At 40.5% G+C, this 18929-nt stretch overlaps 6 protein-coding genes across 8 annotated transcripts in view; 5 read left to right on the top strand and 1 right to left on the bottom strand.

Moving 5' to 3' along the window:
* Positions 1-17180, bottom strand: part of LOC306841224 (RAS guanyl-releasing protein 2-like) — an 83612-nt gene extending 66432 nt beyond the window's left edge. For all 3 annotated transcript variants that reach the window (XM_079370977.1, XM_079370974.1, XM_079370978.1), the window contains exon 1: positions 17092-17180. The gene's annotated coding sequence lies outside the window, so the exon portion shown is untranslated. The remainder of the gene's footprint in view (positions 1-17091) is intronic.
* Positions 1-18929, top strand: part of LOC306841236 (ependymin-like) — a 130480-nt gene that overhangs the window by 108828 nt on the left and 2723 nt on the right. The gene's annotated exons all lie outside the window — the stretch shown is intronic.
* LOC306841240 (ependymin-like) lies at positions 2045-3561 on the top strand. Its single transcript, XM_079371024.1, has 6 exons — positions 2045-2129; positions 2260-2294; positions 2397-2531; positions 2717-2900; positions 2991-3078; positions 3320-3561. Exons 1-6 carry the CDS (start codon positions 2063-2065, stop codon positions 3447-3449), a joined length of 639 nt encoding a protein of 212 aa, XP_079227150.1. The 5' UTR covers positions 2045-2062; the 3' UTR covers positions 3450-3561.
* Positions 5139-7092, top strand: LOC306841239 (ependymin-like). Its single transcript, XM_079371023.1, has 6 exons — positions 5139-5246; positions 5350-5384; positions 5488-5622; positions 5830-6013; positions 6105-6192; positions 6589-7092. Exons 1-6 carry the CDS (start codon positions 5180-5182, stop codon positions 6716-6718), a joined length of 639 nt encoding a protein of 212 aa, XP_079227149.1. The 5' UTR covers positions 5139-5179; the 3' UTR covers positions 6719-7092.
* On the top strand, positions 9612-12532 carry LOC306841511 (ependymin-like). Its single transcript, XM_079371447.1, has 6 exons — positions 9612-9731; positions 9835-9869; positions 9973-10107; positions 10333-10516; positions 10610-10697; positions 12228-12532. Exons 1-6 carry the CDS (start codon positions 9665-9667, stop codon positions 12355-12357), a joined length of 639 nt encoding a protein of 212 aa, XP_079227573.1. The 5' UTR covers positions 9612-9664; the 3' UTR covers positions 12358-12532.
* Positions 15082-18382, top strand: LOC306841238 (ependymin-like). The gene is made up of 6 exons (XM_079371022.1): positions 15082-15256; positions 15410-15444; positions 15540-15674; positions 17057-17243; positions 17343-17430; positions 17888-18382. The coding sequence occupies exons 1-6, from the start codon at positions 15190-15192 to the stop codon at positions 18015-18017; spliced, it is 642 nt and encodes a 213-aa protein (XP_079227148.1). The 5' UTR covers positions 15082-15189; the 3' UTR covers positions 18018-18382.

Below are 18929 nucleotides of genomic sequence, written 5' to 3'. Positions count from 1 at the left end.
CACTGAATATTTGTGGGGGAGGGGTTAATGTGAATGAACGTCTACAGTTCATGTGACAGTCAGGTGCTCTTGTGACCACACCTGCACATCATAAGACAGTGATGTCATTCACTGAGATATGAGCCTCTCCACTCTGCTGAATCCACTTCTTGGTTTATTTGTCACTGTGGTTTTTTTGTTTTCTTTGTGTGTATACACAAACATTCCTCAACACATCAATAAATATAAAGTTTTTTTGATGCTTCATAAAGAAACCCAGAATGTAACGTAGTAAAAAAAACTGAGAATATAGAAGTGATACAAACTGATGACTTTGATTGGGATGACTGATCTTGTTGGAGTGCCACTGAAGCCATCACTAGGTGAAGGAGCAGTTCAATCCCTTTCCCAGCTAACTCTCAGAACATCTTCCAGCTCCCTCGGTGACAGTTTCGGTTCGCAGTCATCATGGGAGAAGATCTCACTTGACCTGAACTCCCCCTCCAGCATAAAACCTCAGCCACATATCCTACCAAAAGCTGGAACCAGCCAAGTCAGCAAGTCACAAGACTCTGATGGGAGCGTCTTCCTGTTGGAAACACTCGATTCAGAAACCTCAGATTCGGCAGATGGTTTGAAACATAAAAACCACACATCTAGATTAGAACTGGGAGCCTCAATCAAGCCAAGACCCCTAGAGAGCACAAATGTTGACCCAAATACGGACGCTGAAGTTGACTTTGTATCTTCAAAACCTGCGCTGAAGAATTCCTTGGCAAATCCAATCCAAAAGCATTCCCAATGTGTTCCAGAACAGTGTGCATCCACTGAAACTTCCACAGAGAGTTCATTTGAGATGCTGGAGGAGAATCAAAGTGGGAGCCAAAGCAGTGAAGATACTTCTCCGGAAAAAGTAAAAGTCCCTCAGAGCAAGAACCCCATGTGCTACAGCTGCCTAAAGGACAGCACCAGAGTTGTCTCTGAGAGACAGTATCTGTTGTCACAGCAGGACTACCAAGCTCTCCTGGCTGGAGTTTGTCATGAATGTCTGCTGAAGCGACTGCAAAGTGACAAAATACAATTTAAACTCAAGAAGCACAGGACGTCGCACAGTAAGTTTGAACTCCAACTGATGATAGCCATAGTATAAAATTAGACAGCATATAAGATTATTATAATATGATGGTCAGGAGGTAGAGCAATAGATAACTGAAGACAGGGTTAGCAGCTCCATGTGTTGGTTTCATTGGGCAAGAAGTTCAATTCAAATTGGGTCATGACTGTGGGCCAATGTCTTGCTGTGTAGCCAGCTGGGATTTTTCTGTGATTGGAATTGAACAGCGGAAACCTTAAAAAGTGTTTTTATAACTGTAAACATTAGGGCTGTGCATCTTTACTGGTCTGGATTCAAAATGAAAAACTCAACTGTGTCTGAAGCAGTAAAAAAATACTGTCTGCTGGGCGCACTGGTGGCGCAATGGTTAGTGCACACATGCCCATATATAGGCTATAGTCCTCAATGCGGGCAGCCCAGGCTCGACCCAGCCTGTGGCTACTTTCCACTGTGCTATCTCTAATAAAGGCACGAAAGATGCAGGTCTCCCGGGCTGTGGACGGCCCGGGAGACCTGCATTTACATCGGGGAGCCAATAGAGATGCAGGGCAAGCAGAGAACGGCCATATGGATTCAGTTTTTACACCAGCATATTTAAGACACTATCTGAACAAAATGACTTTACCATTACTTAACGTGAGCGTTTCTGATCTTAGCTACGTGGGGAAAGACTACCTGAAGCCAAAGGAGGTCCAGTTTCACCTGAAAGATGTGGAGAGACAGATGACAGCACAGTACTACGTGACTGAATTCAACAAGAGTCTTTACGACAAGGAGGTCATGGCTCAGATCTTCTTCATTCCTTCAGAAACATACAAAGTAGAACAGGTGAGTTTGTATGAGGAGAGATGCTTTTATGACCTTTTATTAACAGAACACTAACTTTTATGAGAAGAGGTCTTTATATATGTGAGTGACCACCATCTCCAGCAGCAGAGTGTTTGAACAGCAGCTCAGAAAACTGAAAATATGAAACTCTTGTTAGCATTTGCGTGCTTGCTAACAGGCTGCCTGGCCCAGAAGCCTCACCCATGCAGTAAGTAAACAGAGAGGAACGCTTTGATTTCATTTCTTAAGTCTTAGTTTAATACTGGCAATGTTTTCCATTGCTGTATCACACCGCCGTCAGGTGCATTTAATTTCACACTTTTTCTTCCAAATCGCAGAAAGTCCTCCTCTGCTGACTGGCGGGTTTTCTATTGTAAGTGTTTACTGTTTTCAAAATGTCCTTTATGTGCACAATGTACACAACCGTCAGAGTGAGTGGGAAATTTAACATAATCCATTTGTTTTTTTATTCCAGTTTTCACAGAATGATGAAATGTTTGCTATGGGCAAATACCTCTACGATGCAATAGGAGAACGAGTACGGGCGTTTGAGTTAGGCACCGTGGACAACCAGACTTTCACCTATGATGTTCTTGCACTCTTTCGAGAGGTGAAAAAAAATATTGTACTCAAATAATACTTTCAAAAATATTGAAGTGTATGATTTTAAATGACAAAAATCATTCCACAGAGTAGATTAAATTAATGTTTATTCAATATGTCAGGTGTAAGAGAAAATAAAAGGTTCATGAATTTTAATATTTTTCTCTTAATCTCTCACCCTCCCTCCGACAGCAAGTCTCGTATACCATCAACGAACACGACAAAACCTGCACCAAAGCCCCTCTGAAGACAAGCTTTATGCATCTAGGTGTCCCACCAGGTTCCTCTCTAGTGGCTCAGTCAGTCCTGGGTGACTCATCTAGACCCGGGGAAGGACTCCTGGTTAACACTTGGACAGGAAGTCTGCCCAACATAGGTCAGAAAGCATGACATTTTTAAAACTGTCTCAACTATTTATTCTTCTATCCAATAATATTCTTTTTTTCGTTAATCTCTCGCTCTAAAGGACAGGTCATGACGACCGTAACTGAATTTGGATGCGTTCCTGTCACCATTTTGCACAAACGCAAGCCATATGGATGGCTGCATACGACGTGAGTATACATTTACTTCACCAGGGTAATCCTCTTCTGAGGTCTGGAGTTTGGCTTTTTCACACCATAAACTGCTTTGCATCATTTTGACTCTTAAAACTGGGAGCGTTTAAAAAGGCTTTAAACATTGGCTTCACCATTAAAACCAGAGGCTACGTCCATTTTTTATACAGTCAATAGAAAGACCTGACTTTGAGTTTTAAGAACCAGCATATTGATTCTGTGTCGTTCTGTTCACTAGCTACTTCGACAACGTCATCGGGATCACCAACCCTGATCAGCTCAACCCGCCATCCTTCTGCTCGGACGCAAACACGATGACTGTCGACGAGCCTGTTGACTTCATTAGCTTGTTTCAACGAAAGAATTAAGAGTCCTCCTTTCACTGAAGTGTCAAAGCTTCGTAAGCTTTTTGAAAGTTAACTCTTATTCTTAGCTTCTTCTTTTTTTAAACCTCTTTGCTAATTTGCTTGAAATGTAATCTGGTCGAGGTAATGTTTCCATCATGACAGGAAATCATGAGAAATGCATCACCTGACCGTTGGTGGGTTTGCTCAGTTTCCATGGCAAAATTGTTTTCTTTTTTCTCCTGAAGCCAAACAAATAATAAAGTTACTGTTTGACATGTACATGTGTGCAAATGTGACTTCTGCTTTCTTTCAAGGACAAACAGTCGAGTTGTTCAACAGTATTTGTCGTTAAAAATAAAAAAAAATCTTCATTTCATTGACATTAAGCATCCAGTCTGTTGTCTTTTAAATCATGACCTGAGAACATCATGACTGTACTTCCTGCACTACATCAGGCACTCGTGTCTGATATTTACTTCAGTAAATATTTTGACTTCATAAGATTGTTCTGCAAATTCATCTAATTTCTCTTGATAGAAGCAGCGCACGTTTCCCAGTGGTGTGCAATTTCTCACAGATAGACCAGAGTGTATATCTTAGTTCATTAGCTTGATGCTAACACATACTGGAAAATGCTGTTAATTAATTGGCCAACAGAATTTACAGAACTTAACATACTCCACAGATAACACCACATGCACTCATACTTACAGGCACATGGTACGTTGTTCTATTGTTAGAAAACGACATTTCAACATTTTACTCTTCTGTTCACCCAAGCTGATCTGTCAAAGATCATCTCTACCTACATTTTAGACCCCATCCCATCCTTCCTCGTTAAACGCTGCCTCCACACCATCTCCCCAGTTATAACTACAATTGTAAACTCCTCTCTTAGCTCCTCCACTGTCCCTCTGTCTCTCAAACTGGCTGTCATTACCCCTGTCCTTAAGAAATCTGGACACAACCCTGATAACATCAATAACTTCTGACCCAGTGAGCTTTCCCCAGATGCCATCCATCCTTCGGCCCAGCGCCACAGTCTGTGCTCCAATAGCTTTGCCCATCTCGATCATCATGACCGGTAGCCTCGGTGCTCCCGCCAGAGCTGCCGTCTTCCCAATGTTTCAGTACACCAGGCCTATGCCAAGGCTAATCAGCATTAGACCAGTGAACGTGAGGCCGAATATATACACATCCTCAACATCTTCCACCAAAAGCACTCCCAGGCACATGACTCTCCATGTATTCCATGGATCCATCACGTACCCAACAGCGTTCATCCCATCCAGGCAGGTGGACTCCCCCGGTCCAGTGGATCTTGTAGAAAAGATTGTGTTAACTGCGTATAAAAAATTGCTTATTATAAATGAAAGGGTACAGTTCATGTGACAGTCAGGTGCTCTTATGATGTCAGCACCACACCTGCACATCATATGACAGTGATGTCATTCACTGTCCTCTCCACTCTGCTGAATCCACCGTCTCTATCTGTTTTTTAAAAACACAAACATTCCTCAACACATCATAAAATGTGACGTTTTCTCGACGCTTTGCAACAAAACTTTACCCAGAATTTAACAGAGTAGAACAGGTGAGTTTGTATGAGGAGATATGCTTTTATGGCCTTTTATTAACAGAACACTAACTTTTATGAGAAGAGGTCTTTATATATGTGAGTGACCACCATCTCCAGCAGCAGAGTGTTTGTTGACTGCAGGGTTTGAACGGCAACTCGGAACACAGAAAATATGAAACTCTTGTTAGCATTTGCGTGCTTGCTAACAGGCTGCCTGGCCCAGAAGCCTCACCCATGCAGTAAGTAAACAGAGAGGAACACTTTGATTTCATTTCTTATGTCTTAGTTTAATACTGGTCACATGCAGTGTTGTAATTTCACACTTTTTCTTCCAAATCGCAGAAAGTCCTCCTCTGCTGACTGGCGGGTTTTCTGTTGTAAGTGTTTACTGTTTTCCAAATGTCCTTTATGAGCACAATGTACACAACCGTCAGAGTGAGTGGGAGATTTAATGTCATCCAATTATTTTTTTTATTCCAGTTTTCACAGAATGATGAAGTGTTTGCTATGGGCAAATACCTCTACGATGCAATAGGAGAACGAGTACGGGTCTTTGAGTTAGTCTCAGTGGACAACCAGACTTTCAACTATGATGTTCTTGCACTCTATAGAGAGGTGACAAAAATTATTGTACTCATATAATACTTTTAAAAATATTGAAGTGTATGATTTTAAATGACAAAATGCATTCCACAGAGTAGATTAAATTCATGTACATATTATACAACAAAAATGTTTATTCAATATGTCAGGTGTAAGAGAAAATAAAAGCGTCATGAATTTTAATACTTTTCTCTTAATCTCTCACCCTCCCTCCGACAGCAAGTCTCGTATACCATCAACGAACACGACAAAACCTGCACCAAAGCCCCTCTGAAGACAAGCTTTATGCATCTAGGTGTCCCACCAGGTTCCTCTCTAGTGGCTCAGTCAGTCCTGGGTGACTCATCTAGACCCGGGGAAGGACTCCTGGTTAACACTTGGACAGGAAGTCTGCCCGACATAGGTCAGAGAGCATGACATTTTTAAAACTGTCTCAACTATTTATTCTTCTGTCCAATAATATTCTTTTTTTTGTTTAATCTCTCGCTCTAAAGGACAGGTCATGACGACCGTAACTGAATTTGGATGCGTTCCTGTCACCTTTTTGTACCAACTCAAGCCATATGGATGGCTGCATACGACGTGAGTATAAATTTACTTCACCAGGGTAATCCTCTTCTGAGGCCTAGTGTTTGGCTTTATAGTTGTCGGCATCTTGTCAATCACAGCATAAACTCCTTTGCTGCTTTTGACTCTTAAAACTGACCGTAGTTGACTAAAGAAGATTTCAAAATATAATTGAGACCATGAAAATGTTCAATGGGGGAAAAGAAGGCTCTTCTACCAATTACAGACTTCTTTTTGCAGCAGTAGTATTTCCCCCTGCCGGCGTTTAATGAGAATGCAGGTCAAAGGCTTTAAACATTGGCTTCACCATTAAAACCAGAGGCTACGTCCATTTTTTATACAGTCAATGGAAAGACCTGACTTTGAGTTTTAAGAACCAGCATATTGATTCTGTGTCGTTCTGTTCACTAGCTACTTTGACAACGTCATCGGGATCACCAACCCTGATCAGCTCAACCCGCCATCCTTCTGCTCGGACGCAAACACGATGACTGTCGACGAGCCTGTTGACTTCATTAGCTTGTTTCAACGAAAGAATTAAGAGTCCTCCTTTCACTGAAGTGTCAAAGCTTCGTAAGCTTTTTGAAAGTTAACTCTTATTCTTAGCTTCTTCTTTTTTTAAACCTCTTTGCTAATTTGCTTGAAATGTAATCTGGTCGAGGTAATGTTTCCATCATGACAGTAAATTGAAAAAAAAAAGAAATTTGAAATGCATCACCTGACTGTTGGTGGGTTTGCTCAGTTTCCATGGCAAAATTGTTTTCTTTTTTCTCCTGAAGCCAAACAAATAATAAAGTTACTGTTTGACATGTACATGTGTGCAAATGTGACTTCTGCTTTCTTTCAAGGACAAACAGTCGAGTTGTTCAACAGTATTTGTCGTTCAAAATAAAAAAAATCTTCATTTCATTGACATTAAGCATCCAGTCTGTTGTCTTTTAAATCATGACCTGAGAACATCATGACTGTACTTCCTGCACTACATCAGGCACTCGTGTCTGATATTTACTTCAGTAAATATTTTGACTTCATAAGATTGTTCTGCGAATTCATCGAATTTCTCTTGATAGAAGCAGCGCACGTTTCCCAGTGGTGTGCAATTTCTCACAGATAGACCAGAATGTATATCTTAGTTCATTAGCTTGATGCTAACACATACTGGAAAATGCTGTTAATTAATTGGCCAACAGAATTTACAGAACTTAACATACTCCACAGATAACACCACATGCACTCATACTTACAGGCACATGGTACGTTGTTCTATTGTTAGAAAACGACATTTCAACATTTTACTCTTCTGTTCACCCAAGCTGATCTGTCAAAGATCATCTCTACCTGCATTTTAGACCCCATCCCATCCTTCCTCGTTAAACGCTGCCTCCACACCATCTCCCCAGTTATCAATACAATTGTAAACTACTCTCTTAGCTGTCCCTCTGTCCTCAAGAAACCTGGATACAACTTTGATAACATCAATAACTTTTGACCCATATCCAACCTCCCTTTCCTCTCTAGGATCCTTGAACGTGCTGTTGTCAGACAAATCCTAAATATATGAAATCAAGTCCCATCTAACCAAGACAACACTCTACGACCAATTTCCATATGGATTCTGATCCCAACACAGCAGTGACACTGCCCTCCTTAAAGTCACAAATGACCTCCTCCTCCCCTCTGACTCTGGCCGACTCTTTGTCCTCATCCTCCTGGACCTCACTACTGCCCCCCTTTGACACAATCAACCATCCTACTTTCCTGCCTACAATCTCTTCTCTCCATCTTGGATGGCGCCCTCAGTTGGTTGACATCATACCTCATAGACCAGAAAGAGTTCATTTTCATTAATAATTGCTCCTCTTCTACTGCCCCCCTGTCTCAAGGTGTCCCTCAGGGCTCTGTGCTTGGTCCTCTCCCCCTCAGTTAGATTATCTATCACCACGGTCTCCATTTTCACTGTTACGGCGACAACAACCAACTCTACACACCTACCAAATCCATCCACCTTCAGACCCATTCTACCATCTCTAACTGTCTTTCCGATTTCAATTCCTGGATGCAAACAAATTTCCTTAAACTGGACTGTACCAAATCCGACGAACTCATCATAGGTCCCAACTCTCTCACCTTTACAGCCAAAGACTTGCGCATCTCCGTTGATAACTCCACCCTCACCCCGCTGTTGGAACCTTGGAGTCACCTTTGACAACAAACTCACATTTCCAATCACATTAAACTAATCACAAAAACAGCTTTCCACCACCTCAAGAACATCGCCAGTCGTCGCCCCTCTCTCTTTCCCTGCAGCTGAAACCCTCATTCATGCCTTCATCACATAACTACTCGATTACTGCTATAGCGTCCTATGTTGCACCACCATCAACCTCCTCAATAAACTTAAGTACATCCAAACCTCTGCCGCCCGCCTCCTCACCCGTTCCTGTGACCACATCAGCCCTGTCCTCCAGAACTTTCACTGGCTCCCTATCCCGTTACGTATCAAAATCAAAATCCTCCCGAACCAGGCCCGCTCCTACCACAAAGACATGCTTCACCCTACATCTCTTTCTGTGTCCTCCACTCCTCAGTCGCTAACCTCCTGACCGTCCCTCGGCCCAAGCACCGAACCTGGGGAGCCTTTCAGTTGCTTTCAATTTTAAAAAGACCTTTTCAACACTGCTTTTAACTTATGTCTTTAGTTATAATCTACATGTACCATTTGAATTCTTGTCTACATACACTTTTTAACTGTATTTCTTTGTTTTCTGGGGTTGTTGGTTTATTTATTGTACTGTTTTATCCTTTTACCTTGTTAAGTTTCTTTGAATCTATGAAAGCACTCTATAAATAAAATGTATCATCATTAGTTCAAAATTAGGTTTTTTCTAAATGTCTATTCGATTTAATCTTTTATTTGATACAAAGATATCGGGGTAAACCTTTGATCCATTCTTATGAAGAGAAGTCCTTGAGCCATCCATTACTTTATATACTGATCGAGTTGATCTATGGACATACAAGTAAAGATATTAAAAGGGAAGATTTAATATAAAGCCCCTGTGAGTCAGTTCTTCAGCTGGTTATAAAACAAATTCAGTCTGTATGTTACAGGAAAAAAGACTGTCGGCAACAAGATTGATAATTCCCTGTTAGCTTCATTTTAAAAGCTTGTGACAGCTTATTATGAATGAAAATCTACAGTTCATGTGACAGTCAGCTGCTCTGGTGACGTCAGCACCACACCTGTCACACCTATCGTGTGACAGTGATGTCATTCACTGAGAGATGAGCCTCTCCACTCTGCTGAATCCACCGTCTCTATCTGTTTTTTAAAAACACAAACATTACTCAACACCTTGTGACCTTGTATTAACAGAACATTAACTTTTATGTGAAGAGGTCTTTATATACGTGAGTGACCATCATCTCCAGCAGCAGAGTGTTTGTTGACTGCAGGGTTTGAACGGCAACTCGGTACACAGAAAATATGAAACTCTTGTTAGCATTTGCGTGCTTGCTAACAGGCAGCCTGGCCCAGAGGCCTCACCCATGCAGTAAGTAAACAGCGAGGAACACTTTGATTTCATTTCTTAAGTCTTAGTTTAATACTGGTCACATGCAGTGCTGTAATTTCACACTTTTTCTTCCAAATCGCAGAAAGTCCTCCTCTGCTGACTGGCGGGTTTTCTGTTGTAAGTGTTTACTGTTTTCCAAATGTCCTGTATGTGCACAATGTACACAACCGTCAGAGTGAGTGGAAGATTTAATGTCATCCAATTATTTTTTTTATTCCAGTTTTCACAGAATGATGAAGTGTTTGGTATGGGCAAATACCTCTACGATGCAATAGGAGAACGAGTACGGGTCTTTGAGTTAGTCTCAGTGGACAACCAGACTTTCAACTATGATGTTCTTAGGCTCTATAGAGAGGTGACAAAAAAATTATTGTACTCATATAATACTTTTAAAAATATTGAAGTGTATGATTTTAAATGACAAAAAGCATTCCACAGAGTAGATTAAATTCATGTACATATTATACAACAAAAATGTTTATTCAATATACGTATAAATGGAAACTTGAGGTTTAAGAGAAAATAAAAGCGTCATGAAATGTAATACTTTTCTCTTAATCTCTCACCCTCCCTCCGACAGCAAGTCTCGTATACCATCAACGAACACGACAAAACCTGCACTAAAGCCCCTCTGAAGACAAGCTTTATGCAATTTGGTGTCCCACCAGGTTCCTCTCTAGTGGCTCAGTCAGTCCTGGGTGACTCATCTAGACCCGGGGAAGGACTCCTGGTTAACACTTGGACAGGAAGTCTGCCCAACATAGGTCAGAAAGCATGACATTTTTAAAACTGTCTCAACTATTTATTCTTCTGTCCAATAATATTTTTTTTTTTTTGTTTAATCTCTCGCTCTAAAGGGCCGTTCATGACGACCGTAACTGAATTTGGATGCGTTCCTGTCACCTTTTTGTACCAACTCAAGCCATATGGATGGCTGCATACGACGTGAGTATACATTTACTTCACCAGGCTAATCCTCTTCTGAGGCCTAGTGTTTGGCTTTATAGTTGTCGGCATCTTGTCAATCACAGCATAAACTCCTTTGCACCATTTTGACTCTTAAAACTGACCATAATTGACTAAAGAAGATTTCAACATAGGTGGGACAAAGTCATTGGTTTGCAAGTCACAAGTAAGTCTCAAGTCTTTGGTCTCAAGTCCCGAGTCAAGTCCCAAGTAATGACGGGCAAGTCTCGAGTCAAGTCAAAAGTCCTAAGCTTTGAATTTCAAGTCCTCAAGTCCTAAGCTCTCTTCAACAAATGAAAAGCCATTTTAACAGAGTAATAATCTGTTACAGTTACACAAATCCTGATTATTTATATGATTTAATTTCGACTACTTCTTAAAATATAATAACAGCACCAGTGTTACTGACTGATTTATTTATTTTTCCTAAATTCTGTTTCTTCACTTTTTATTGGTTTCAAGTTTGTGTTGAACGATGTGTTCCACTAAATCAGATCACTGATCTGGATCATTTAAGATGAAGTCAGGAATTTACCTTTTTTTTTAAAGTTAATAATACCCATGCCACCCTTACTCCTTTGTTTGAACAGACTATCGACCATAGGTTGATAGATAACAGTCTACTGCTTTTAAGGTGCTGATTATTTAGAGAAAAGACGAGGTGAGAGTGAACAAAGAAAATTCAAAATGGCCGTTTGACAATTCTGTACGTTCTTCTGATTATGTACGTTCCTGAACATAAAGACTTGATCCTTACCATGCACAGAGTAAATATTAAAGTCCATTCCGATCACAGATTTTGTTGCGCTAAAAGCAGACTTTGGTCGCTGGCGCTCTTGCGTGTGTGTCAGCTCGCGCAAAAACATGCAGACGGCAGAGGAGCTGCAGGTACACCAAACTCACTTAAATGTTATCGTATTTATGAAAGCGTTGGGGTTTTTAATAAATCACACCCATGTTGAGACAAATCCCACGATACTCTGAGCACCGTTTATTATATTTTCAGTGTGAAACTCCATCAGTGTTTTACGCATCGCGTTAATCATAAGGACCTAAAATAATAACACATTAAAATCTCAAGTATTTTCAAGTCATTAGGCTCAAGTCAAAGTGAAGTCATGAGTCATTGGTGTTAAAGCCCAAGTCGAGTTGCAAGTCTTTTATGATTTTGGCAAGTTGAGTCCAAAGTTATCAAATCCTTGACTCAAGTCTGACTCTAGTCCAAGTCATGTGACTCGAGTCCACACCTCTGGAGTTCAAAATATAATTGAGACCATGAAAATGTTCAATGGGGGAAAAGAAGGCTCTTCTACCAATTACAGACTTCTTTTTGCAGCAGTAGTATTTCCCCCCTGCTGGCGTTTAATGAGAATGCAGGTCAAAGGCTTTAAGCATTGGCTTCACCATTAAAACCAGAGGCTACGTCCATTTTTTTATACAGTCAATGGAAAGACCTGACTTTGAGTTTTAAGAACCAGCATATTGATTCTGTGTCGTTCTGTTCACTAGCTACTTTGACAACGTCATCGGGATCACCAACCCTGATCAGCTCAACCCGCCATCCTTCTGCTCGGACGCAAACACGATGACTGTCGACGAGCCTGTTGACCTCATTAGCTTGTTTCAACGAAAGAATTAAGAGTCCTCCTTTCACTGAAGTGTCAAAGCCTCTATCATATTGCTTTTGTTGGCTATATCAAAGTTCTGAATCATAGCCTTTTTTTTTGCAACTCTTTGATAATTTTCTGTAAATTGAATCTGGCTGAGGAAATGTTTTCATCATGTCAGTAAATAAACTGATCAATCAATCTCTATTCATGTAGTGTCAATTCATAACAGGTGTTATCTCAAGACACTTTACATAAAGCAGGTTAAGGACCTTACTCTTTTGTCCATTAACATTACAAAATAGCAGGTAAAAAGACCATGATCATTCTGTGACAAGGGCCCAGCTTAATCCGTCATGGTGTGGCGAGAAAAAAAACGTCCCTTTAACAGGCAGAAATCTTCAACAGAAGTTTGTGTAAATTTGAATCCACCTTCTCTGTTGGTAGGTTTGCTCAGTTTCCACGACGGAATCATTTTCTTTTTTCTCCTGACACCAAACAAATAAAACTGTTTGACATGTACATGTATGCAGATGTGACTTCTGCTTTCTTTCAAGCTTAAACAGTAAAGTTGTTTAATAGTATCTACTTTAGCTCATTAACATTGAATGAGAGCAGACATTGCAACATGACACAATAACCATAAAGACAACAACATAAAAGGTAAAAGCTACAAATAAAAAAAAGAACATACATCGCAATCATACATTAAAAGTGAGGTTGAAGAGGTGATTAGTGATTTGTCATTTAGAAGGGTCAGAGCAAGAGTGGAAAGTATGCAGGGAGTAATTTCCAGAGGGAGGGGGCAGCTACTGAGAAGGCTCTGCCCCCCCCCCCCCCCCCCCCCCCCAGGTTTGGTGCTTGGTTCTAAGTCTGGGAGACAGGAGATCAGTGTTGGAAGAACTGAGGCTGGGTGAAAGAGTGTGGCGTTGGAGGAGAGAGGCGACAACAAATCAAGTATTTTTGACAGAAAGGTTGGAGAAGGGGGCGGAAGTTGCACATGCCGTCTGTATTTAGTCCAGGTTTCTTGATGCTGCCACTTTGAGTATTTTGGGTAGTGAATCAGAGCAGAGGGACGAGTTGATGATTGTGGTTATGAGTGGCAAGGTGGCCGGGAGACAGTTCTTGACGAGACTGGATGGGGTCAAGAATACTGGTGGGGAATTTTATGCTAGCGGTGACGTTCATTTGGGGACACAGGAGAACTGAACCTGCAGGGTTGGTTGATGAGGCGGGGTTATGTGGGTTCAACTGTTGGTATGATTTTGGCATTATTTTGTAAACTATGGGTATGGATTTGTGCCTCTGTAAATGGTACACTTCAGGTTTCGCTACTATACATATGGAAAAATAAAGTACCGTCTGACTTTTCCTCTTATACCGGTGACATAATGCTGAACCAAGCATAGGAACATGTCTATTGAATTGTAACCAGTTATGTAATTAGTGATGATAATGAAGGAAAATAACTCAAAGTCGATGTCAAAATTACAAACAGGTTGCTCTGTAAAGTAACCACTCGAGGTAACTAATCCCATTTAATCCCATACCCCAAGACGAAGCAGTGGTAAAAATTCAGGGTTTGATGTCTTGTCCAAGAACACATTGGACATGTTGCTAAAGGAGCTGGGGATCGAACTCAGACCTTCCAGTTGAGAAACGACCCAATCTACCAGCTGATCCACAGCCGCCCCTCTTAGATACATTATTTCTCCTCAATCCAAACCCACCGGCTTGTTTTAATTTCTTCATCTGACAACTTATCCACGCGCACACTCAGTTCTCCCAGTAATGAGATATGTGATCACATCCCACTTCTACTGGACCTTTACCTTCCTTTGCTAAACTGAATATCAAAGCTTTAGTTTCACACTCAACTCCTTCAGTTCAAACTATGACTGCTCAAAGCACTAAAAAAAACATAGATCTGATTTTATAAAATACACAAAGATTAAGAAAAATATGAGTACTTTACAATGAGTACTTTTTACAAGCCTCACACTACTCCTTAACCTGTCACAGCTGCAGCTGAAATAACATCTTACACAGTCAGACGCGACAGATTTGAGAAAATAATACATTTTAAGGAAAGGAATTGGAGTTAATATTTTCAGATCTTTTGTGCACATTATAATTTGTAAGTGATATCAAATTATTTTATTTGTGCATTTGCACATTTGGGAATGTTTTCTGTGCATCTTTGTGCATTTGTTGCTGCAGCTGTGTGATTTTAGTTTGGATTATGTGTTTAACTTCTAATATAGTTTGCTCTTTGTGAAGTATGACAGTGTGCTGACAGCAAACCTGTTTTATATACAATACATGGTCACATGCTGCTTACACCACCCCATATATGTGAACATGATCTTTGTTGGGGCTAGTGAAGCCAGATGACCAAAACCAGACACTCTTCATTGTACAGGCCTCAGGTGTTGTACTTGATTCATCTATTCAACCAAATTACAGCCATACTGACATATTCAGTTAAACACTACTCCCTCTCAAGGGATTTTCCTTTCATAGAAAAACAAATAGCATGGACCCCCGTCAACACAAACGAAACTCTTTACCCCCTCACCTAGTGTGCACTAAAATTATGCAATGTGTATCTAGCATGTAGATGAATCCTGTGGCACACAGAAAGTAGAACATGTGTCATTTAAAGGAGGAGCGAATCACACTTATTACCTTTAATCTTGATGCAGGCCTGATAACAGGACCCTAACTAGCTGACTGGGTTAAAAATAAAACCAGGAAGCAGGACCTACTCCTGGATCTCAGAGACCCGTATATAAGGAAGTAAATCCCCTTCACAGCAGCAGAGTGTTTGTTGCTGCCTGAGAAGAGTCGTTTAGACAGAAAATATGAAAACCTTTGTAGCATTAGCGTGCTTACTGGCAGGCTGCCTGGCCCAGCAGCCTCACCCATGCGGTGAGTAAACACTGACAAGAGTGAAAGAAGTGATTGTGTGCCTTTTAAGGCTGAAGCATTTGTTTCGCATTGCTTGCCTTGGCTGATTTTACACGGGGATCAGCCATTTGTATGTTGTGTTATAATTTCACACGTCCTTCCTTCAAACCACAGAGAGTCCTCCTCTGCTCAGCGGAGCGCTCACTGTGGTAAGGTGTTCATTGTTTTTCAGTTATGATAATGCAGCATTCCATTATAAAGACGTGAAAGAGAGACATTTAAACATGCATTCTCCTTTCTCCAGGCCACGCAGAATGAAAGGCTGTGGCTCTATGCCAAATACCTGTACGATGCACTGGGACAGCGGAAACGGCTCTTTGAGTTTGGCACGATGGACAATCAGACTTTCACCTACGATTTTCTTCTGATGTACAAAGAGGTGACAAAAGCAATTACAGAAATATTAAATATTTATTGTAGAGTGATAAGAAGAGGAAAGTTGCATTGACTGAAGACTGAACTTGAACTGAGCTTTATTGTCAGTTTTTCAACATGTGCTGGACAAAATCAAAAAAACGTTTCTCTCTGAGCCACTGCATAAAATAATGGTAGAAAGATTTTAAAAATATATCTCATAGTAAAAAATATGAGGATTTAAGAGACAAATTTAAACTTCACATTTTGTATTTTCTCTAGGACACAAAGAAAACGTACTTTCACGTATACCAAAAGTCAAAATGTCCTCGTTTCCTATGTTGAAATATTGCAGTGCTAATTTTGTTAGCCTGTTAACACTATTTGCCAGTATCTGTTAGCATGAAGCTAACCCTAACCCGATAGACATGGTTCAAATTTAAGAAAATCTGCCTTAACTGTTTTTATTCCTTTGGCATTAAAATGCTAAATATGTCTTTTGTTACTTTGTACTTTTTTTCCATTTTCAAGGATTCGATAATTGAAGTTATGGTTAGTAGAGTCATCCTCGTTTTGTGACATCACTTGTTCGAAATCTCAAAGGTCTTCGCATTTTTGTCCCACGACTGTTCGTTTGTCTGAAGCAGATAGTGTAGTGCCCTCGGCTGGTTAAGAAAAAAAGATAGTATAGCTTTTTTTCCGAATCGATAAAAAGGAAGAATGTTCCACTTTTTGATCCAGTAGATGTCGCCCTTGAGCAACAGCACGAAGCAAAAACAAAAAAAATGTGAAGCCTCCGCTCTCCTCCAGCAACACACCTCTCTCCACTCGCGTTCACACAAAGGAGTTATCAAACTGAAACACACCATAGGACAAAACTGTCCTTGTCTCAAAGCTGCACTGTTGTGTTAGCAGGCTAATGGTAGCGCTCTTTAGATAGCTTGTAGCTTCACATTGCATGTGAATGTACATGATGACTGATCTAAAACCACCTGTGCCAAATAAGCAGTGAGTACAGTTTGTTGTTCTTCTTCTCGCTCGTCCCTCACTTAAACAGCTTTTATACACAACGGGATGAGCCGTCCGGGACGTCCATGTAAACAATGTAAACAAAGCTCTGACAACAACACAGCCAGAAAGACTCGAGCGTCTCACATATTGTAGACAGTCAGGACTCAGAGACAGTTACGGAGGATCTACTTGATTTCTGTTGTATTTCTGTGTAAAATGTTGCTGTTGTTTCTTCTTTTAAATTGTCCATATTTGATGTTTGATTGTGTTTGAAGATATCGTTACAGCTGTAATGCTAAAATCTAAACTATGAACAGAAAACGTTTATACCGTCATTAAATGTTAAAGTCCAGTGTAAAAGAATATAATAATCATCTAATCATTTCCATCCATCAGCATGTCGTGTATGAGATCCACCACCACAACCGTACCTGCAAGAAATACCCCCTGAAGGTGGACTTCATGCCTCTGGGCATCCCAAAGGACGCCTCTCTGCTGGGCCAGGCTGTCGTCGGCAGCTCATCTGGACCGGGGCAAGGCCTGCTGGTCAACACCTGGACAGGAAATCTGCCCAACATAGGAGGTCAGAGAACATTTGTTTGTATGAGCCATCGAAAACGGTTCATATATCTATCCTAAAACTTTTCTTCTTCTTTTTTTTTTTTTAATTCTGGCTCTACAGGAATGTACATAAGCACGGTGACTGAATTTGGATGCATTCCTGTTTCCGTATCATTTCAAACAAGCCAATATGGATGGATGGTCTACAGGTCAGTATGTTACAGGCACCTACAGTACACTGTATTAAAGAAGTGGTCGAGTCACCCATTAGTTTAATTACCCCACACTCCTTCTGAAGCATGAAGAATTTTAGCTGTCTTGTTGGTTTGTTTGTTTGTTTGTTTGTTTGTTTGTTTGTTTTGTTTGTTGGGGGGGAGACAAGAAATTATTTTAATATGAAGGTGAAAATGTTGAATGTGAAAATGAATTGTTAGGTCCCTCTTTGGCATCACAAGTCATCACGCCTAAAGCTTTTCAGTATCTCCTCCAAACTCTAACAGGGACCATGATGGACACTTTGATGAGGACGCTGTATTGAGAACATAAACTGTGTACAGGTTGTGATAAGTCAACTGAGAGTGAGAGTCGTATTAACTCTACTTCAACAGCAGGCTGGGTGTTGGCTTTTAGAAACCAGAAAACTCATTTGATGTTCCTCTTTTTTAGCTACTTCAACAACGTCATCGGGCTGTCTGACCCCGGTCTGCTCAACCCTCCATCCTTCTGCCCGAGTGTAGACGCTTCGACAGACGAAGAGCCGATTAGCTTCTTTAGTTTGTTCAATCGGAAGAATTGATGTAGTTGCCTTCTTTAACCAAAATGTCCAACCATTCAAACTGAACCTCTGAACCCAACCATTGTAATCCACTTCTATAAAATGTTCAATGACAAGTTGTAGTTCAGATTCCCTGACATAATGTGATTGATGTCTTGTTATTGATGAATATATTTTACTTCTTTAGGACTGCTTGAACTTAAAAACTGGACATGTAATGTTTCCATATTTGCAATACATTTTAAAAACAGATTGGGGGAGCTTGGTGTTCCTGAATGCATCGTTTCATTGTTCTCAACTAAATCCAAAAAGAGGACGTTAACTCTGTGAGTGATGTGCCTTCAGCTCTCTTTTAAGGATAAACAATAAAGCTGTCAAACTGGATTTGCTCAATGCAACATTTTATAATGTCTGTTTATTTTTTTAACAATCCCATGTGACAGCCGTCTGTAACATGTTTTGAAATGGTATCAGCACCATGACCTTATGACAACGAATGATCTCTAATCCATATATTATTGATGCATTTACTAATATTTAATCTCCAATTGTGTTTTATCAGTTTAATTTCACAACATAAATTCTATTTTTTTTTTTATTCAAATCAAAGCTGTAATTCCATTATTCAGTTCAAGCAGTTCAAATACATTTCACTTTTCTTCAGATAAAATCTTTCTGCCAGTATCCTCCTCCCTGCTCCACTTGTTGATCATCAGCTTCCCTCCTCTCTGACCACAAACGACATTCTTCACCTCCGACCCACTGTACGCTGGTGACGCAACTTTCTGTAACTTTATGAAGAGATATCTGCCATAACTTATAAAGAGACCACAGAGCAGTGACAGTATAAAAGGAGAGGAACTCACTTAATGTAGAGGGGAGTCTGATTACAGAAAACTGACACAACTTAAAACCAGGGGGCAGGACTTCCTA

Source organism: Symphodus melops (genome assembly GCF_947650265.1).
Source record: "Symphodus melops genome assembly, chromosome: 20".
Lineage (NCBI taxonomy): Eukaryota > Metazoa > Chordata > Actinopteri > Labriformes > Labridae > Symphodus > Symphodus melops.
Note: the sequence above shows the minus strand (reverse complement) of the source record. Positions and strands in the feature narration are given on the sequence as shown.

Excerpts from the sequence above, each read along its gene's own strand:
- LOC306841240 (XM_079371024.1), top strand. The coding sequence starts at position 2,063 with ATGAAACTCTTGTTAGCATTTGCGTGCTTGCTAACAGGCTGCCTGGCC. Across the intron at positions 2,130-2,259 it reads CCAGAAGCCTCACCCATGCA|AAAGTCCTCCTCTGCTGACT; the intron begins GTAAGTAAACAG and ends TCCAAATCGCAG. Across the intron at positions 2,532-2,716 it reads TTCTTGCACTCTTTCGAGAG|CAAGTCTCGTATACCATCAA; the intron begins GTGAAAAAAAAT and ends TCCCTCCGACAG.
- LOC306841239 (XM_079371023.1), top strand. The coding sequence starts at position 5,180 with ATGAAACTCTTGTTAGCATTTGCGTGCTTGCTAACAGGCTGCCTGGCC. Across the intron at positions 5,623-5,829 it reads TTCTTGCACTCTATAGAGAG|CAAGTCTCGTATACCATCAA; the intron begins GTGACAAAAATT and ends TCCCTCCGACAG. Across the intron at positions 6,193-6,588 it reads TATGGATGGCTGCATACGAC|CTACTTTGACAACGTCATCG; the intron begins GTGAGTATAAAT and ends TCTGTTCACTAG.
- LOC306841511 (XM_079371447.1), top strand. The coding sequence starts at position 9,665 with ATGAAACTCTTGTTAGCATTTGCGTGCTTGCTAACAGGCAGCCTGGCC. Across the intron at positions 9,870-9,972 it reads TGACTGGCGGGTTTTCTGTT|TTTTCACAGAATGATGAAGT; the intron begins GTAAGTGTTTAC and ends TTTTTATTCCAG. Across the intron at positions 10,698-12,227 it reads TATGGATGGCTGCATACGAC|CTACTTTGACAACGTCATCG; the intron begins GTGAGTATACAT and ends TCTGTTCACTAG.
- LOC306841238 (XM_079371022.1), top strand. The coding sequence starts at position 15,190 with ATGAAAACCTTTGTAGCATTAGCGTGCTTACTGGCAGGCTGCCTGGCC. Across the intron at positions 15,445-15,539 it reads TCAGCGGAGCGCTCACTGTG|GCCACGCAGAATGAAAGGCT; the intron begins GTAAGGTGTTCA and ends TCCTTTCTCCAG. Across the intron at positions 15,675-17,056 it reads TTCTTCTGATGTACAAAGAG|CATGTCGTGTATGAGATCCA; the intron begins GTGACAAAAGCA and ends TCCATCCATCAG.